Source organism: Capra hircus, chromosome 13, assembly GCF_001704415.2.
Source record: "Capra hircus breed San Clemente chromosome 13, ASM170441v1, whole genome shotgun sequence".
Taxonomy (NCBI): Eukaryota; Metazoa; Chordata; class Mammalia; order Artiodactyla; family Bovidae; genus Capra; species Capra hircus.
The window spans coordinates 75,406,774-75,427,007 of NC_030820.1; the positions used below are offsets into that span (position 1 = coordinate 75,406,774).

Below are 20,234 nucleotides of genomic sequence, written 5' to 3' on the forward strand. Positions count from 1 at the left end.
ACGCTTCCAATGACGGGGGCCTGGGTTCAATCCCTGGTCAGAGAACTAGACCCCATATGCTGCAACTAAGAGTTCGCGTGTGTCCTACATGCTGCAACTAAGATCTGGTACAGCCAAATAATCAAACTTTTTTTCTTAACGATTTTAAATGTACCAGAACATGGTAAAGAATGGCAGATGGTATGAGCCACCTCTCACTGTGAGAGTGGGAGATCAGAGATTAAGTAAGGACAGAAAGCTAGAAGGATCCAGGTGGTAATGGATCAGAATCAGGGACAACTGTAGGAACTCAATCTAACTTAGATACAGACAGAAATACTTACAGAGGTGCCTACATGTAGGTTCCCATACACATATGTGTTTCTTCACTCTGTCAGCTGAAAGGGCCTAGAAGCAAAGACCCCTCAGTAGCAATGAGGACATCCAGCACCCAGATCTTGGTTTCTAAAGCCATTCTCCAATAAATAACAGGGGGCCTTAGGGAAATGGCTAATTCTAGGCAGAAAATACATACAAGATGAGCCTATGTGGGGGTGGTGGTTTAGTCGCTAAGTCGTGTGCGACTCTTTGAGACCCCACACCAGGCTCCTCTGTCCATGGGATTTCCCAGTCAAGAATACCGGGGTGGGTGGCCAATTCCTTCTCCAAGGGATCTTCCTGACCCAGGGATGGAACCTGCGGCTCCAGTAGTGCAGGCAGCGTACTACTGTACGCTGAGCAACCAGGGAAGACCCAAACGAGCCTAAAGCATCCTCAGAAATGCCGAGAGCACTTCTGCAGTGGCAGAAAGGAAAACAGTATTCAATCAATCAACCGATCAATCGACAATGATGTCAAAGGGACACAGGAGCCAACTGAAAATGCTCCCAGTGGCCAAAGCTGGAACAATTTGAGCAACAAAATAAGTAAGTAGTACCGAACTATAACCCAGAGTATAAAACAGTTTAGTCCCTGCTGATATAGATAAATGGCTGCACAAACACATGAGGAAAACAAGACAAATCTCCCATACAGAAAAACACAAAATACTTTATGTAGATATTCTGGCCTTCAGGAGATGGGACGTGGCTCCCCACTCTGTAAACGTGGGCTGAGCACTGTGACTTCCTTCCAAAAAGGAAGAGGAAAAACCTGACAAACATCCCCTTCGCCAAGTGATCAAGGTCAACAGCACCAGAGGTGAACTATATTCACAATACATACCCTTGATATGACGTGATGAAAACGGCACTTTTAAAGCCTTCCTCTCAGAAACCCGTAATTCCAGTCTACTCCAGTCCAACTATGAGAAAATTATTACCCCCAAATGAGGCTCATCCTACAAAATACCGCCAAACTAGCAAAGCCATTGAAAACAAGGAAGATCTAACAAACGGTCACAGCCAAGAGGATTCTAAAGGAGACACGTTACTTAAATGCCATGCGGGATCCTGGGTGGGGTCTTGGAACAGACAAGGGATCTTAGTGGAAAAAAACTAAGGAAGTCTGAATGAAGCACACCAATTCATTAATTGTGACATATGAGCCAGACCAATATATGGTGTTAAAAAGAGAGGGGAAATGGTGTGCGTAACTATGTGTGCGGGGGGGCGGGGGCAGGAGGTAGTATGGGAACACTCTGCTTATCCAGAAACCTAAAAACTGCTCTAAAATTAGGTTTATTTTGAAAACCTATCAGAAAACGATGGAATGGCTCCGTGGGCTGGGTGGCCACCAAAGGCCTCCCTGAGGAGATGACGTCTGAGACGGCTCTGAGATGAGAAAACTAGTCAGCGGGACCTAGGGTGGCGTGCTCCCAGCAAAGGGCCCCCAGGGAGGAGGAGCAGGGAGCTCAAGTGAGGTCAGGTGCACAGAGCGTCACAGTAAACAAAAGAGAAGGAAGCTGAAGGGCTCAGGCCAGGCAGGTCGGTCACAGTGACTGCAAACTGGAGTCTGAGGGCACTGAAAGGGCAGCGGAGGGACTCAGCAAGAGCAGACAGATCCCATGAATGTGTTTTTCCAAAATCACCCTGGCTGCTGTTGGGAGAGGATGGGGCGGGGCAGATAAGAAAGAGGGACGGTGATGATCCCAGAGCAGTCACACCTCGGGCAGCCCAGACATAGGGTGAAGGGCCAGGAACGCCCAGGGGGTCGGCAAGAAGATGAGAAGCGGGGTCTCCACACACAGACGGACGGGCCTGAGCAGGCTGATAGTCCCCAGTTTGGACCCTTTTGGAGAACGACTGGGTTCCGGGCCCTTTCAGGCCCTGAGAGTTCAGGAAAGAAGCAGCTCCTTGGAATCAGAGCCTTGATTCGGTCCAATCCCATCCTACACTTCTGACCAGGGAGACATTAGCACTCGGAGCCTCAGTTTCCTCATCTGAAAATGGGAACACGACCTGCCACATCCTCCCAGGTTAAGAAAAGGCTCCTGGACCCTCCAAGCACAGCCTACATAAATGCCGCCAGGACGAGTTACCTTTACAAGAGAAGCCCAAGGTGGAAGGACTCTTGGAATCTAACCCAACAGCCCATTTTACAGATAAGAAAACTGGGCAGCGGAGCCAGAAAAGTGTCCGAGTGATGCGCAGATCAAGCACAAAGAGCCCGCCTCCAGCTCCCATTCTCTCGAGTTTCTTCTCCACAGGCAATTCTGACCACAAAGGGGAGCTGGGACCTGCTTCCCATCGGCAGCTGTCTCCGGACACCTTTTGTTCAGATTCCTCTGCGGCTCTGCTGCTGGTCTAGCCTGAGCTGGGTGGGGGCTGTGGGGAAGGGCAGCAGGCCTCAGACTGGGCCTTGTCTCCCTCCCAACGTCCTCTTCCTGCTCCCCAGGCACTGACCACCCACCCGGGCAGCCCAGCCTGCCCACCTCTTTGAACCAGGCCCAGACCCTGTCAGGCTGGCCAGACCCAACAACAGCCACCACTAGCTGACCCTCATCATCGCCCAGAATGACAGGCTGTCTTATAAAAATCCTCAAAAAGCTCTGTTGTCTCAAACACCTTTATGGAACCACGTTTTGTGAAGCTCTTAAGCTGGAAAGGACTCTTTCTGGCAGAGTCTGTACTCATCCTCTGTCTAGCCCTTCCAGCCTCTCCCAGCACAGGTACCCAGAGACTTGTCGAAGGCATAACAACACCATGGTACAACCACTTAGTTTGGAGAGGAGCATTTTCATCAACCTTCTAAAAGCACCCCTAAGGCAACGTGGGTAAGTCTCATACAGACCAAACAAAAAGTTATCAATATCACAATTAGAAGATCTTTGAGGCACCCTAACACAGGATTCTGAACAGAAGCACACACCCATGTTTACTCTGACTTGCAAAATTCTAACACTGGCCCCAGAATTCCAGGAGGTCCTACATTTTCCTTTACTCACTAACCAAGACCACCGTTTTCCAGGAAGTGGATCACCTTCATTCCACCTTCATGATTCCAAAAAGACCTTTTATTAAAATTGGAAACCAAGAAGCGGCTGGAGATGCCAGTTGCTTCTAGAACATGCTTTATTTAATTGATTCCCAAAAGTCACCCTGCAAAGAGCTAGCCAGCCATCCTCAGTCATGACACACACCACATAAAACTGACTGTTGGGACAATTCCCAACAGGTCAGAACACCTAGCCAGACATGCAAGGGAAAGAAAATCAGGAGGAGATTTCTCTATAAATGAGGGTCATCCATCAAAGGCGCCAACCTCTCAAAATGGGAGGAGTGTTGCAACCTCGGCTCGTAAGCCACACTTGACTGCTCTACAACAACAAGAAAAAGGAATTCCAATTTCCTCCTCTGCTCTGGAATAGATAATACAAGGTTTTTACTTACCTTTGGAGCGGGTGGAAATATCCATGCCCTCTACCACCTCCTGTTCTGTTTTTATTTCCTCTTCAGCCAAGCTGAAACAGAGCAAATTATGTTCACGTTTTAGGTAGACTGAGATCTTGCCCCATGGGGGCATTTATTCAGAAGTTCTAACAACAAAGCCACCTTTTTAAGACAATCCCCCATCCTTAGAAGAGGCAGGGGGAAAGAAACCCACATCTGATTTCAAAGAAGTGTTAAGATTCCTATAGGGTTTTTTTTAAATACTAGTTTGTTCCTGAAGTCAAATGACTATTCCAGTTGTCATGCTATTGGGGGATGCAAAAGGCTTTTTTTAAATGAGACACACAGTTACAATCTACCGCCCTGGACCAATGAAAACCCAGCCTCTGAGTAAGTTAAGTTTCTTGTTAACACTGGGTTCAGGCTGGAGATGGTTTTCAGGGTACCTGGAGTTCTGATCTCTTTGAGTTCTGCAAGGCAAAGAGTATCTTTGCAGAACTCCGTGCTAAATCTTAAAATTCCCCGATGAGGCAGTGATGAGGCAGGAACATGAAAATACATACATTAAATCACAAAGTAGAAAAATATGCCTATGCTAGAAGCAAAAGGCCTCGCTTCAAAACATTCAAACCACCAGCATTTAGCCCAGGAATTAAGATTGGGGTCCCCACATTCCCAGCTCCTGGGATGTTTCTTCTCTGCAGCAAGCATGGCTTAGAGAAAGCATTCAGCACTCTTCTGAGCTGTGACTAATTATCTTCCCCCCCAACCCCCACTAAAGTGGAATGAGGGATTATTTAAAAGACAGGCTGAGAGTCGGGGGTTGGGACAAGAAGTAGGGAAAACCAGGCCCCTTCACCAGAATCTTCTCTCCCTCTCTTGGCTGGAATGCTCCCCAGCTGAACAAAGTGCAGGTCATTTCCATTTTTCCCATGGATACACATACACTTCTCAGGCCAAGCCAGGAAGATCTGCTTTTAAAAGTGCCAACTATTTGAGACGTCGGAACTTTCCAAACATTCAGCTGACAACGAAGTGATAAGAATTTGAGCAATTATTCTAGATGCATTTTCATCGGACTCTGGTTCAACAAGAAGAAATGAGTGCATCTCCAATTGAGACGGCTGAAATTTTCTGGAAGACTGAAGAGCCAGGACAGGAGGGAGGCTGGGTGAGGCAGGAAGAATCAGAATGTCCCGCCTATGTTTCGTGGTCTGGGACAGTGATGAGACAAAAGAGAAGTCCCAAATGGCTTGGAACCTCAGGGTCAGGTGGAGATGCATTTAGGAAAGTTCTGTGTTTGATGAGACTAGATAGAAAAAGGAAGAGATGAGAGCTCAGGATTAAGTTAGAAGAACTTGGAGGCCTCCAACTTCACTGGTCTCAGCAAAGAGAAGAAAGAGAAAGGTAGTCTGCTTTTAAACCAGAATATTAACACATTTAGGCCTCTGATATTGAACCCTGTTGACAATTTCATTCACAGTGCATCTGTAGGGAAAGCTTGGGACACAAACCACCAAAGAAACAACGGACATGTTGTCACAAGCAGTTTTTGTCAGAAGCCAGCGCCTCTGAAATTTAAACACGTCACTAACATGCAATAATAGAACAGTGATTTGTGGCAGGTGATTTTAGCACGGGTACTTTTTCTTCCAACTTAAGGGGCAAACATTCTCAACTTCGAAACACACCCCCTGCATGCAACACACCCAGACTGTCAAATGGATGCTGCTTATGGTTTCTTGCTTGGGGTGACTGGAAATAAATTTTAACAGAAAGCCCCAGGCAGTCCCTTCAGAGAGGAGGAAAATGGTCAGCTTCAAAAGCACAAAGAGCAACCTTGATCTTTCTAGCAACTAAAATTCTGTTCCCCTCTCTAGCACCAAGTATGTGAAATACTAAACTTCTTGAAACTGATCCCATATTTTGAGTGATGGAGGAAACGCTGATCTGGTATCCAACCAAAATGTTCGGTGGTGAAAAGAAACAATTATGCATTTACAGAGCCTACCCCGCCTCCCCGAAACCCACTTGAAGGATTTCTGCAGTGATGAAAACATTCAAAGGTGTATTGATCACGGAGGAGGGTTGCATTCAAGAGAACAATTATTTGGCTTGTAACAGCCTAGAGAAGGCTGAATACTTCAGGGAGGAAAGCTGCTGAGAGGCTAAGAAAATGCAAACTAGCAAAGGGGTGGCTATTTGCTGCAGAGTTTAAGATAATCAATGCTGGAGCAGAAAAGAGGGAAAAGAAAGTTAAGCTGTTTTATCTTTCCAAGTATTACAAAGTGGGCACCATAATCTAAACCTGACTCTAGCAACAGCACCACCAGCTTTAGCCAAGGATTTGAAGGACAACAATTTCAGAAAACCATCTTTTTCACAGATCAGCAAGCCATCCTTTCAAAGGAACTCATACATGCACATGCATGCGCGCGCGCGCACACACACACACACACACACACACACAACTTGTATTTGACTAAAGGAAACTGCAATGTCTATGCATTTAAAGGGAAAAAAAAAAATTCATTTACAAAAGCAAAGACCAGAATGCAAAATTAGTCATTTTGAATAGCCACATCTAAAGGGACTTCCTTTTTTCTACACCACTGATCTCATTTTTTTTTTTTTTTTTTTGCTTTTTTGGTTTAGTGTTAAGTACTAGTATGTTGTTAGGTGGGGGAAAAAATATGAATATTACATCAAAAGTGGTGGTGAGAAAAGATTTGTACCTGTCTGAATGCCCCACAGATCTCAGTCAGTTTAGGTTAAGAACTGTTAAGTCATTTGGAGGAAAACAAAAAAGCAGTCAAATAAGAAAAAGAGGCTATGTCTGGAGAAAAGACGTTGAACTCTTGTCATTAACACATTAAAGTCTTACAAAATACACAGCATTTTTCCTTCCATATCTGCTAGCTTCCAGCAACCCCGATTATTTAAATCCAAAACAATGGAACAAGCAGTCCTTGTTTCAAACTGACATTACTTTTTTTTTTTTTTTTTTTTTAGGTCGGCTAGGGGCCCGCTAAGGGAAAGAGTAAAATTAGCTGAAAATCAAACAACAGCCTCTCACCCCAACAGGAAAATACCCCACCGACTAGTTGTATATACTGTATGCTCCCCACCACCATCCCCTCTTGCACTCACAGGTTCGCCTAAGTCACTTGCCCCTGGATTTCACACACTGATACATTTCAGGCAATTAAAGAAGAAATAACCAGCGCCTGCACAGACAACCAAGACCATCCCATCCCGCCCAGAAAGAATAAAAGATTTCTCCCCCAATGCCTGAGCAAGAAAACCTCTGCTTACTTAACCTGCATGCACTGGAAAAGAGCAATTAAAAGTTGCAGATGAACTGCACCTCCAGGATGTTTTAAGCCTTCTGATTATTAATTCTGAAGACTCAAGGCTGGTCCGTAATTCCCAGGAATCCCATCCCCTCCACACTTCCAGTAAAGAGAGAGAAAAGAGAAAAATAGCTAGTTTGGATAGAAAACTGCCTGGAAACACAATGCCCAGATATTTCTTCTCCCCAAGTGCCCTTACTATTTGACTTTTAACCAAGAATATCTAACCCCTCTTAGAATATATAACCAGCATGCACAAGACTCTGGGTCTACAGCTGAGGACCATCACACAGCAATTCAAGAATCATGCAATCAGTAGAAAGGACTTTTCCTTCAGCTTTTTCACTTTCATTCAAAATACCAAACTGGTCCAGGCTGTAAGAAATATTTCATCCCCAAGATACAAACATCTTTCCTCTTCCAGATCACAAAAGAGGGAATATCAAAATCCAAACACCATGCTTCCCTAAATCTGCAATTAATTTCTTTAAAAATGGGGGGGCGGGGGAGGGAGGGAATGGTTAGCAGCTTTATATAAGCACTCACCTAAAACAGGCAGAGTCATCGGGAGCTAAGCTATTTATGCAGGATTCTTAAAATGGCGTCTGGCAACACTGCCTCATTCCTGTATTGAAGCTAAAATGGTAGCAGTTTGTTCAATAGCTGTAGCTCTGGCTTAAGCAGCCCTGCTAGTTTCAAAGCCACCTTCCTAAATATCAGAACTAGGAAAAAGCTCAACCAAAGGACACCAACAACCCAACGTTTAGAGGCTTAAAAAAAAAATCTGCAGTGACAGGGGGAGTTTGTGAAGTCACAGGTTCCTAAGGAAAACCCTTCTCTTTCAGATCCTGAGCCTTCAACGTGAGGCTCTACAGTGAGGCCCCCTTACCCTCGAATTAGGTGGGTGGAAGGTTAGGAATCAGGCAGCCCTGTGGCATAAAGTGCAGACAGACAGGTGTCTGCGCAGACAACAAAAATCTTAAAAGGGCGCAGGCTGGGGAGGGGGAAGGAAGCCCATTCCTCCTTGCTGGTAGATTAGAAACCAGCCTTGCATCCCTACCAAAGAGGAGCTGGGGAAAATGAAAAGTGCTTCCAGGGCAGCAGGCATCTGAAGGGCTGTACCCCAGTCTGAGGCCAAAGGAAAATAAAAAGGCTGTTTAATAAGCCTGGAAACGGCCCCCCAACACCTAGCCAGTCCTAAGACAGTTAACATCAAGGAAAAGACAATCCAAGTCTGCAGAAGAGAAACAACAGGAAAACCTCCCCCTTAGCCAAGGCGCAGAAGAATACTCACAAATTAATTTTTGTCCACCCCCAACAGAGCCCTCAAAATTAACCATGGGTTTGGCAAAACCTGCTTTCACAGGCCGAGCTAAGAGCCTCATAGTGGATAATGTAATTTACGGTTACAGGTCTGAGCATGGCCTCAGAGTTTTCAAGGTGACTGTTTTGGAGCTTCAGGAGAGAAAGGAGGGCAGAGTGCCCAACGCTGTGCCAGGGCGAGGACAGGCGGCTGGCTCCTGGCCGGCCGGTAGGTAGGTAATCTTGATGAGGAGGGACAGGCTGGCAGCCCAGTTCGCTGCACTGCTGAAACGGCTCCTGCCTGCTTGTTTATCAGTAAGCAGAGTGGGGTGGAGGGGGAAGGGCGGCCATAGCCTTAGCAACCTGAAGCCAAGGGTGAATCCTTACTTGCTTCTGCCTTTGCAAGCAAGGCAAGGGCTGGCTTGCTACACTGACTCTCCCTTCCTCCTCCTCTGCGGTGGGGTGACCAAGGCACTTCTGCAGGTTATCTTTCTTTTCAGGGTCAAAGCAGAGGCAAAGCCAGACCTAGCGCTTCCCAGCTGACAAATGTTTGTGGCCTCTGCCCAGGAGAAGGAAGAGGAAAAGGAGGCAAGAGAAACAAAGAGATCACACACATGTCAGGTGTCTGGACTTTGCAAAATAGAAAAACCTACCTTTGCCTTCAGGTTTTGCTGGGTTGCTGTCACCCTGCTTTCTGCAAGAGTGACTCATCCCCCCCCCCCAATCTCTCCTGTTTAAAACCTGAAGCCATTTCCCCAATGTTGTCCCCGGGGTAAGAAAAAGGGGAATGTTTTGTTTAAAAGAAAAGGGGTAACAAGAAAGAAAGAAAGAAAAAAAAGCTACTGTTTTCATCTCTAATTTATAATCCAGGAGGCCCCATTGTTGCTTTTCTTTCTGACTCCAATCTTTGAGCTGGTAATTATAAAAGTAACTTAGACTCAGCTTCAGCAGGCAAACCATGTTCCTATGCAGCAATCAGAAAAACTGTGTAGAAAGTTTACTGAGTGATTATATATAATTAATTCTTAGTTACAGACAGAACACGGACCATTTTCTGGAGCTAATAAAAGCAGTTACTCCCCCTCCCCCAACACGAATGCCACTTAATTTCCCAAAGCAGAAAGTGAATCCATCCTGGAGGGTCTTGAAGGGAAAAAAAAGAGAGAAAGAGACGAATCAAAAGCTCCAGTGTGTCTGTTTGTTCCTTGCAGCTGTGCATCCTCTTTGGGGATTGAGGAGGCAGAAGGAAAAAGGAAAACAGCCCAACGGTTCTGTTCTTCCCTCTGCAATTTACAAATGTGGCAGAGAGAACCCGTCTACCTTGATGTAAAAAAGAAAAGGTGGGGGGAGGGAGATGCCCTAGGCAGGGAACCTAGGAGATGCTTCAGCTCAGCAGACCTCCTTTTCCTAAAAGGAACAAAGATGGTAGAAATTTCCAGAAGGCCTGATCTGGGTCCGGCCACTGCAATTGTCAATCTGTAACCTTTCCTCCAAGTCTATTGGTTCAAAAGCTGGAAAGAGGAAGCCCATTGGGCTGCACTGTGAGCCAGCCTGCTGCCTCTTACCTAGTCCTGCTGCAATGCAGACATTTATTTACCCCCACCCCCTACCCCGAGTGAAAACTGGAAAACAACACTACTTTGAAAGCAATTAACTTTTTACAGACTCATGTCTGCTGCTTGGCCACAGTACTAGAGGCAAGAGGCTGGCTTGGTCCAGGGCTAAGAACTTGCTGGGGCTGCACATCTGAAAACAGATCTTGGCTTTGCAAACCTGTGGGAGCCATTTTAATGCAAGCTTTTGGAGGACAAGTGCCCTGCCCTTAGGTCTCCTTCCAGCCCAACAAATACACCATTATGCAAACAGTGACGGCAAGAAACCAGCAGTCTTGTGATTAGATACTGCTCCTATGAACCTCAATATGTAATTTTCATTTACAGCCAGGAGATAAGAACAAAGAAAAGAGCTAAAGTGACTGAACTTTCTGGTGTGGGTTAGAAGCACACAGTTCTAAGTATGTTACATCATTAATGGCCTGTCTCTTTACTCTGAGAAGCTGGCCTGTCTTACACAGACTTTTCTCAAGCTTAGAATGAGGTATATTCCTCGTTATTAAATGACCTTTTTCCAATGGGTTCTCAAAGGTGGGTTGCTGAACACCACTTTAAAAGAAAGATTATTGACTCCATAAAGTTGGCATAATACAGCAACTAAATATACTTCCAGTTTTTACAGTCCTGGATTGGTCTCCAGGCTGGAAATGTATGAAGTGGAACGTCTAGGGAAATTCTGAAGCAAATGCTAAACAAGAAGCTACTTTTTTCACTCTGAAGTTCTAGCTGCAGCCTTGAGAGATCAAGGGGAAATGTAAAAAGTAAGAAATAAATCAGAAGTAAAGGCAGGCGTGCATACAGATGTGTGGGGCAGGCTTGGAAAAAGGCCGGGTCTGGGATGTACTGAATCCTGAATCAGACCAAGTTTGGCGGTGGGTGGGATTTTTACAGACATGTTAAGTATCTTAAAACATAAGTACTGACACCACCCCACCACACACACACCACCACCCCGAGCTCCTCCCCCCACCCACCCCCTGCCTTTAAGGCTCTGTGACTCTAACACCAAGCAGTTTCCTTACATTTCACAAGCAGATTGCCTCCCCAGAGTTTTCTACTTAATATCCAAACAAACCCAATTCAAGGTCTCCAGTCAAGTCACAATGAACTGAACAATTTCTCCCTGTTTGAGGGTAAACAGGAAGTATAATCTTCAATCCTAGCCCCAGGTTATCAGGAAAAACAGTGGATTCAAACAGTCACCTGAAATCAAGACTCTATTTAAAAGCCCTCCTTGGGTTCCTGCTCATAAAAAAAAAAAAGCCCCCAAAGGCTGGAGCCAAGACCCCCCTGTTACAGACAGACCCCAAATGTTCACCAAACTCTTTATACATGGTCACAGAAATGGATTGCTTTACTTACCCAACAAATGTTCAAGCAACCGTCTCATTTTTCCACAGTTAAGAAGAGAGAACAGGCTGGCAGATTTGGGACTTGATCAAAAAGGAAATTTTTTTAAACAGTTACACGGGATTATTAAAAACACACACACAACAACACCACCACAACCCAACCACTGAATATGGGATGCTGCCATGAGCCACAGACGTGATTTTATTTCCTCTGCACTCTATCACACAGGAGGACAGAGGATGATCCAATGTAAAAGAAGGAAAGGAGAATGAAAAGGCAGGAGAAAGGATACATGAGTTCACTGAAAGCCATGCAAGAGGAGAAAACTAAGGGATTCAAAACACTCCTCAGATTTATTGCAGGATGTTGTCCAACGTCTCTCCCCCCACAACCTCCTACACTCCCCCCCCCACCCCCAATCCCCATCCCTACTCCAAAAACTTCCTCCAAAGCCTAGAAAACACTTTCAGAAACATTTGCTGGCTGTAGGCTGGCTTTGCAGAATAACACTCTGTATCAACAGAAGTCAGGAAAAAAGGCTGAACAATGTAGTTTCAAGTGAAGAAATCCTGCAGGGAGAAAAAAGACCAGAGGGAGACACCACCACCCACCTAGGCCCCAGGACCCAGGACCTGTCCTCAGCACTGCTCTTCTGCTGAGGCCTTTGGTTCTGTTTCAAACACACATCCTCTCTGGCCAGCACTGAGTCCGGCCTTCCCAGCACCTCTTTGGAGGTAAACTTGCCTGCTTTGCTGTCTGCCATGAGCTCTCCTTGGAGGGGAGCCTGCTTGCTTACCTTCCATTTTCTTTCCCCAGCAGGCATGTGACACAAGAGAAGACAATAGTACAGGGTTGGGGGGGGAGGGGGGAACTGCTCAGAGAGAGAGAGAGAGAGAGAGAGAGAGAGAGAGAAGAGGGAGGAAGAAAAAAAAAAAAGCTTCTTTTTTGGCAATACCAGGATCTAGCTTCACACTCTTCTAGAAACACCATGTCCTGGTGGAAGAAAAGGTGTGCCAGGCCCTTGCCAGTTTGCAAAATCGAGCTCTGGCTAAATGGCTACTTAGCCATGTGACCCAAGAAAGCAAAAAAAAAAAAAAAAAAAAATTTCTCTCTAAACAGTTCCAAGTTAACCTAAGTGCTGTGGGGGTGAGTGTGGCACGGCCAGCCACAAGAAATCACAAGGCTCGCCCACAAATGCGGATGTCTCAGAGGGAGGGGGAGAAAAGATGGTTAAAAAGTCGAGCTTACCTCTGTGGATGCATTGTTAACACTGTGTAATGTCAATACTTATAAAACATGGAGGACAGGCTCCTAGTTCTCACAGAAAAAGGGTTTGGCACTTCGGCTTGATGATCTGGCCGCCTCATGAAAGCGCACCCCCGATTGGCTGCCCCGGCAAATCGGAGTGTAAGGCGGCCCCGGATTGGCTGAGACACTTCCTGAGCGATTATCTTTGTGAGGCTCTGGTGAGCAAGAGAGCCATCCTGTGCATAGAGAAAGACAGGCTAAGCTAGGCCTTTTGCATCAAGAAAAACTGAGGAAAGGGGCCCCCAGACGCCCTTCTCCCACACCCTGACTAGATTTCCCGGCGCAGGCGAACCAGTGCAGCCAGCCTGACCTGCTCCAGCAGAGCCTGAGGCCCGCAGGCCACGGGCAAGAGAGTTTTGGGGGGTGAGCTGGTAGGACTCAACCTCATCTGCCCCCTCAGAAACGGCTCTCTCTTGCTGGGAGGAAGGCTAACCCTTTTCTGGAACAATCCAGCAGAATGTTCTGCCCCCTACCCCACCCGCGGCGGGGAGGGTGGGGACTGATGGCTGTAGGGAAAGGAGGCCCAGGAAAAGGGCCCAGGGGCAAGAGAAGGAGGCTGGAGGCAGGCCTCTGAGCAAACCAGACAGGCCAGGAGAGCCCCCCAACCCCACCCCGAAATCGCCCCAGAGCAGCCCTGGGCCTCTCAGAGGACAGAGGACTCAGGCTGCCGGGGGGGAGGGGAGCCAAGTGGTCAAAGTTTGCACCGTCATCGTCCCAATGCCTCCTGTGGACAAAGCAGACGAGGGAGGCCACTTGTCCCCCGGGCCAGAATCTAACCTCTCACCACCCCCACCGCCCCCGCCAGCCAGAACTCAAAGGAAAAACCAAAATGGTTTCCAGCCTCCCTGCCAGGATGCCAGGGCCCCCACCCCCACCCCCACCCCCACCTCCGTCCTTACCCTAAGAAAAGCCAAAGGCGCTCCTAGCAGGCCACATGCCTACATCTACAAACTTCCCTTCCCCTCCCCGGCCCCCTCCCCCACGGCTGAGGCCTGCTAAACCTGTCAGTTAAACAAAAATCTGACTTCCGTATTAGTTTGCGATGGCTTCAGCTTCCTGCCTATTAACCCTCTCTCGGACTCTGGGCCTGGCTGGGAAGAACTAGGCCCTGAGATCGCAGAAAAGGCCTGTGGAAAAATACCAGCGGCAGCTCCCCCGGCAGATGCAGAAAGAGAGAGAGAGAGAGAGAGAGAGAGCGAGCGAGCTGCTGTCTCTCTCGCCTTGGCTTCCCAAGGAGGCGTGTACCTTCTGAATCCAGGGCACAGGCAGTGCCTCCCGGGCTGAGAAGCCATTTAAATCCAGAGGGAGAAAGAAAGATGTCAAACTCAGCCGGGAACAAGAACCCCCATTATTAGTCAGGCCTACACCCACTGCTTAGACCTTCCTGCCACAATCAGCCTTGTATGGTGGTGCTCGGGAAACGGCCCTCAGTGGGCAGACAGATCCCATGAGCTTTATTAAGGACTCTTGCTTAAATTTATTTCCACAGAGAGCGGCTTCTTCGGGTCCCCAAAGGCAGACGGAATGGCTATTTCACGCTCAGCCCTACCCTGGCAGTTCCCCACCACCACCACCTCCACTGTATCTGTGGCCCTGCTTCCCAGTAAAATATTAACTAGCATTTCAGAACCGCTTATAATTCCACCCTTCTCAACAGTATTAGGTGCCTGTTTCCTCTGTCGGGCTGTCTTTGCCGTGGGTCTGTAGCCTGAGGAAGAAAAAGCAGATCCAAAAAAGGATCTTAAAACATTTGGTGCTCTCTTGCTTCTTCCTTTTTTCTTTTTTAAGACAAGGTGCTTAATGAACAAGTTTAAAAAAAAAAAAAAAAAACAGCAAGCTGGAACAACAGAAACTAAACACCGTTCTTCAGAGGCTGGAGAAATCTTCCAGAGGTGACGCAGGCATATGCCAGGAGGTAAAAACCATAGCCCAGGAAAGTCTCCCCTTCTCCTAAAATTAGGACTTGTGGGCTTTCTCCTTCCTACCCCGTGTTTTGTGGGCTTTCTCCTTCCTACCCCGTGTATTGTCACAAAGAAGACGGTGGAGCTGAGGGCCTGCTCGCCCTGCCCCCTCCCCCCGCCCCCATGGACAACAGATGCCCACCGCGTGTACATCAATTCTTCCTGGCCGGGAATCTCCTATCAAGACAGGAACAAGCCAGGAATCCAGCCCAGCACACTGGATACCGCAGGGGCAGGGCCCAGGCTCTATGAAAAGGGAGGGGATTTTGTGGCTGCTGTCGTTGCATTTTAGGCTAAAGAGGCCAAGATGCAGGGAGGGACACCTCCACAAAGGTCTAGCACTCAGGAAAACAGGCTGGGCCTCACGAGAAGGGAGGGGCCCCCTCTTCCTGGGGGTGGAACTGGGTACCGGGAGACCAAAGAGAGGGCAGGGCGGGGGGACGGGGACAGGAGGCCAGACCTAATCGGACTGTGCTCTCCGTCCCAGCAGTGTGGGCAGGGGCCCCCCACCACCGTCCCTGAATACTATCTGTGTCCATGGGTGCTGCTCTGGGGGAGGGGGGGACAAGTAGGACGACGAGCTTGTGGCGGATCTCCCAAACAGCTCACTTCCCAAGGGATGAGGAAGTAAAATATAGCGCTGGTTGGCATGGTGGATTTTAACCCCGGATTAAAGCTGGTTGCATAAGCAGCTGCAGCATCCTCCCCCCACCCCCACCCCCACCCCATCACTTGATCACTTGAAATGTTTTCTGGGGCAAAGAGCAGGAAGCTGCCGGCTTATTCTGGCAGCTCCGCTCTGTTTGAGGAATGCTGCTGGCATTCGAGTAGGTCTGAGGTTATCTGGAAAACAGCAATTCGGCTGGGGACAGAGACAAAGGTATGGTGGCAGATGGAATCCTGGGAGGGACGCGGATTGAAAAAGGAAGCCCAGGGCAGGCCTACTAAGGGCCAGTTCCCAGGGTTTGATGGAATGTGGCTGATAAGCAGGGAATAAAGAAAACCAAATGCCGCTGGCTTCAATCAAGAGATTACCCAGTGGGCCCCTCTCAAACCCCCCACTGCACAGAGTAATCTCAGCAGCTTCTGCATGCTCGCCCTGGGCCTGGCACTGGCTAAATCAGCATTTTACACAGACTGACTCCACGAAGTGGGGAACATTGAGAGCTGGAACTGAGCCCAGAGAGGTGAAGTGAACTGCCCGAGGTCACACAGCAAGCCAGTGCTAGAGGTCAGATTTCCAACCCAGTGAAGACGTCATATCCCTAAAGCCTGTACTTTTGCCTGCCTCTAAAGAAAGGAAAAAAGCCGAACCAAGCAGAGCAGAAACGAGGCTGAAATCTACCAACAGTGACTGCATGCTCTGTGTTTCCTTTTAGGAGTTTGACTTCTTTGAGAATGTTTTAAGGACTGAATAATGAAATTGGGAGACCTTTAGGTCAGAATCATGCAAAGGCTCAGAGAAAGCTCCTCTCTCCCTACAAACCTCCAGCTAGATGTCCAAGGTGACCCTTTGCAAACTCTAAAATCAGAAATATAAAAATCCCTGGAAATCAGCTTTTCTCAAAAGGGTGGTTTTGACCCCCAGGGGATAGGTAGCAATGTCTGGAGACTTTGGGGCGATCACAGTGTGGGAAGAGAAGTGCTCTTGGCATCCAGTAGGTAGAGACCTGGGATGTGGCTAAATATTCTACCGTGTGCAGGACAGCTCCCAGAAAGAACTTATGTGATCTAACCGTCCACTGCACCAAGGTGGGAAACCTTGGCTTAAAGGAAAGGAAGAAAAATCCAATCATTGTGCCTCTGGATAGCAAAGCCAGCACAGGCCTAAACAAGCAGGTTTCGTGGTGATATGAATAAGCCATGAGCTAGTAAGAATAGATGAAATCATGTCTCTTTTAATATTTCTAGGAGACAGAGAATCTGGGGATAAAATCTGGCTGAAGGAAGCCAGAGTGTCTCCTCAGTGACAAAGCTGAGGGCCTCCAAGGAGAGCAAACGGTTGACCTCAGCCCCCTTCCCTGGGCTTCTCACTGGCCCAGGCCTGGCCCCACTGAAATGGCCCACAGCCAGGCCAGCAGCAGGAGCGGCCGCCTCCGCAAGCTGCATCCCAAGATAGTCTGCTGGGCTGACTATGAAAATAAGCACCCTTGGAGTTATCTGCCTCCAGCGAGCAGCAGGCCTCCCTGTCCGTTAGGTGAAACGGCCAGGACCGAGGGCGGGAAATGTCTTAAATATCTTGTTTTGTTTTGTTCCCTTTTGGCCAATTGAAACCAAGGCCAACTTTGGGCACGGAAGCAGAAAAGCTCACCTTCAGAGCATGAAGCTGACCGAGTCATATTACAGCGGAAAAGGGGCAATTAGGATTCGGTCCCCTACCTCGGAGAAGAGGGGTCCTCGAGGAGGCTTCCTTCGTTTTGTTTTGTTTTCGTCTTCTTTCTAGGAGGGATTGGCAGGATTACGCTAATGGAGGGAGGGGGGAAGGAAGGGCAGGTGGAGGGGGGGAGGGGATGGTACTTGACCATCAGGCAGATGGTGGCAGTGTGGGTGGGCAGAGATGTAATGGAAGCAAGAGAACACAAAATCAAAATCAGGAAGATTCAGGACCTCCCCTGACCTGCTCTTTTTATTTCCTAGCGATTACCAGTATGGAAAGAAGAGCATGTATTTATATGCTCTGTTTGTTTCCATCTCCCACTAGACCAGTGCCAGTGTCTGAAAACGACTTAAGTTGTTACACCTGGAGGAAGCGGGGCGACGCTACTGCATCAAGAGGGGAAGGGTCAGGGATGCTGCTAGATGTCCTAGCGTGCCCAGGGCAGGCCCCCACAGCAGAGAGCTAGCCAGCCCCTTAGTCTCCAGGGCTGACGCTGAGAAACCCTCCATTAGCCTGAGAGCTTCTGCAAGGCAAAGATCTGGTCTGAATCCTTCACCATTGTCCCCTTAGAGTCTAACACTGTCTAACACTGTGATCAATATGTGTTAGAGCTCAATTAAACATCATCTCCTGTCTGGGCAGTGGCACTTGTCTCCTACCTGAGCCCCTGCTTCTGCCCTTGCAAATGCTTGTACACCCACCCCCCCACACACACACAGATCCTTTAAAAACAAGTCAGATCTCATCCTTCCTCTGCTCAAAATCCATCAATAGCTCCCAACTCACAGTAAAAGCCCAAAGACTAAATATGGCCCACGGGCCTCCCGGGAACATCAGTGCCCTTGGCATCCCTGACTGCATGCATCTCCTTCTCTGATCCCTTGGCTCACTCTGCTCTAGCTTTTTTGTCCATCTGTTCTTTCCAGGGCCTGACTCCGAACCTCCCTCCTCTGGGCCTTTGCACTTGATCTTCCCAAGCTCCCAATCAATGGACCTCCCAACTTCCCCAAAGCACCCAAAGCAGCCATTCCCCTCCTCTGCCTGCATGTGGCTGCCTCTTCCTTCCTGCCTTCTTGTCAGTTTCAGAAAGGAGGTTCCATTCCCACAGCCATCACCGCATCTCCGCCAGCCCTGCTCCTTCTATCAGATGCTTCTGATCTGAGCCCTGGCTCCACAGCCTTTCTCTTACGTCTTTAACCTTTTTCCTTTCTTTCCCACATCAAGAAGGAGAATGGTGCAGTGGTTGAGAGTGTGGCTGCTGGCATCAGGCTGTCTGGGTGTGAATACACCTGCCCTACTTGCCAGCTGGACAGTCTTGCCTGAGCAACAAAATTCTGTGTGCCTTGATTTCCTCAACTGTACAAGGGGCACAACTGTAATGCCTACCTAGAGACGTTGAAGGGACCCATCCCATCAAGACTTGCAGCAACACAGCACTCACTTGTTTGCTATTCCTTTCCCTCTCTACTCACTCTTAAAAGGATATTTCCTGGATAATTCCCACTCAGTTTTCTTTCTTCTTTCACCATCAAATTTTCCAAAGGAGGAAAGTGATGAATTCTGAAACCTACCATGTTCCAAGTACTATGTCAGGTACTGTTCTAAGCAATTTACATGAACTAATCCATTTACCTATACAACTCTGTAAGGTAGTGTTAGAATCATCAACCCACTTTCTAAATGATGAAACTGAGGTATGAACCATCAAGAGTCCGATTCTAAGAAAACTTCTGTGTTTCTTGACTTCCTACTTTTGCATTCCAGTCCCCTATAATCAAAAGGACATCTTTTTTGGGTGTTAGTTCTAAAAGGTCTTGTAGGTCTTCATAGAACTTCAGCTTCTTCACCGTTACTGGTTGGGGCATAGGCTTGGATTACTGTGGTACTAAATGGTTTGCCTTGGAAACAGAGATTATTCTGTCGTTTTTGAGATTGCATCCAAGTACTGCATTTCGGACTCTTTTGTTGACCAAGATGGCTACTTCATTTCTTCTGAGGGATTCCTGCCCACAGTAGTAGATATAATGGTCATCTGAGTTAATTCACCCATTCCAGTCCATTTTAGTTCGCTGATTCCTAGAATGTCAACCTTCACTCTTGATATCTCCTGTTTGACCACATCCAATTTGCCTTGATTCATGGACCTAACATTCCAGGTTCCTATGCAATATTGCTCTTTACAGCATCGGACCTTGCTTCTATCATCAGTCACATCCACAGCTGGGTATTGTTTTTGCTTTGGCTCCATCCCTTCATTCTTTCTGGAGTTATTTCTCCACTCATCTCCAGTAGCATATTGGGCACCTACCGACCTGGGGAGTTCCTCTTTCACTATCCTATCATTTTGCCTTTTCAACAAAAAAAGATGTCCTTTTCATTATAGGGGACTAGAATGCAAAAGGAGGAAGTCAAGAAATACCTGAAGTAACAGGCAAATTTGGCCTTGGAATACGGAATGAAGCAGGGCAAAGGCTAATAGAGTTTTGCCAAGAGAACGCACTGGTCATAGCAAACACTCTCTTCCAACAAAACAAGAGAACACTCTACACATGGACATCACCAAATGGTCAATACCAAAATCAGATTGATTATATCCTTTTCAGCCAAAGATGGAGAAGCTCTATACAGTCAGCAAAAACAAGACCGGGAGCTGACTGTGGCTCAGATCATGAACTCCTTATTGCCAAATTCAGAGTGAAATTGAAGAAAGTAGGGAAAACCAGTAGACCATTCAGGTATGACCTAAATCAAATCCCTTATGATTATACAGTGGAAGTGAGAAATAGATTTAAGGGACTAGATCTGATAGATAGAGTACCTGATGTACTATGGACGGAGGTTCATGACATTGTACAGGAGACAGGGATCAAGACCATCCCCATGGAAAAGAAATGCAAAAAAGCAAAATGGCTGTCTGAGGAGGCCTTACTAATAGCTGGGAAAAGGAAAGAAGCAAAAAGCAAAGGAGAAAAGGAAAGATATTCCCATCAGAATGCAGAGTTCCAAAGAATAGCAAGAAGAGATAAGAAAGCCTTCCTCAGCGATCAATGCAAAGAAATAGAGGAAAACAGCAGAATGTGAAAGACTAGAGATCTCTTCAAGAAAATTAGAGATACCAAGGGAACATTTCATGCAAAGATGGGCTCGATAAAGGACAG

At 47.4% G+C, this 20,234-nt stretch overlaps 1 protein-coding gene across 16 annotated transcripts in view; it reads right to left on the reverse strand.

Moving 5' to 3' along the window:
- ZMYND8 (zinc finger MYND-type containing 8) overlaps positions 1-13,872 on the reverse strand; it is a 124,385-nt gene extending 110,513 nt beyond the window's left edge. For 4 of the 16 annotated variants that reach the window (XM_018057985.1, XM_018057978.1, XM_018057977.1 and 1 more), the window contains exons 1-3: positions 13,638-13,870; positions 12,679-12,914; positions 3,810-3,880 (exon numbers count right to left, since the gene is read on the reverse strand). In XM_018057985.1, coding sequence (XP_017913474.1) covers positions 3,810-3,880; positions 12,679-12,692 — 85 coding nt within the window. In that variant the 5' untranslated portion in view covers positions 12,693-12,914; positions 13,638-13,870. Of the gene's footprint in view, positions 1-3,809; positions 3,881-7,708; positions 8,552-11,439; positions 11,511-12,385; positions 12,447-12,678; positions 12,915-13,637 lie in introns of those variants that run through there. The other 12 variants (XM_018057982.1, XM_018057969.1, XM_018057971.1 and 9 more) reach the window with 11 other exon arrangements.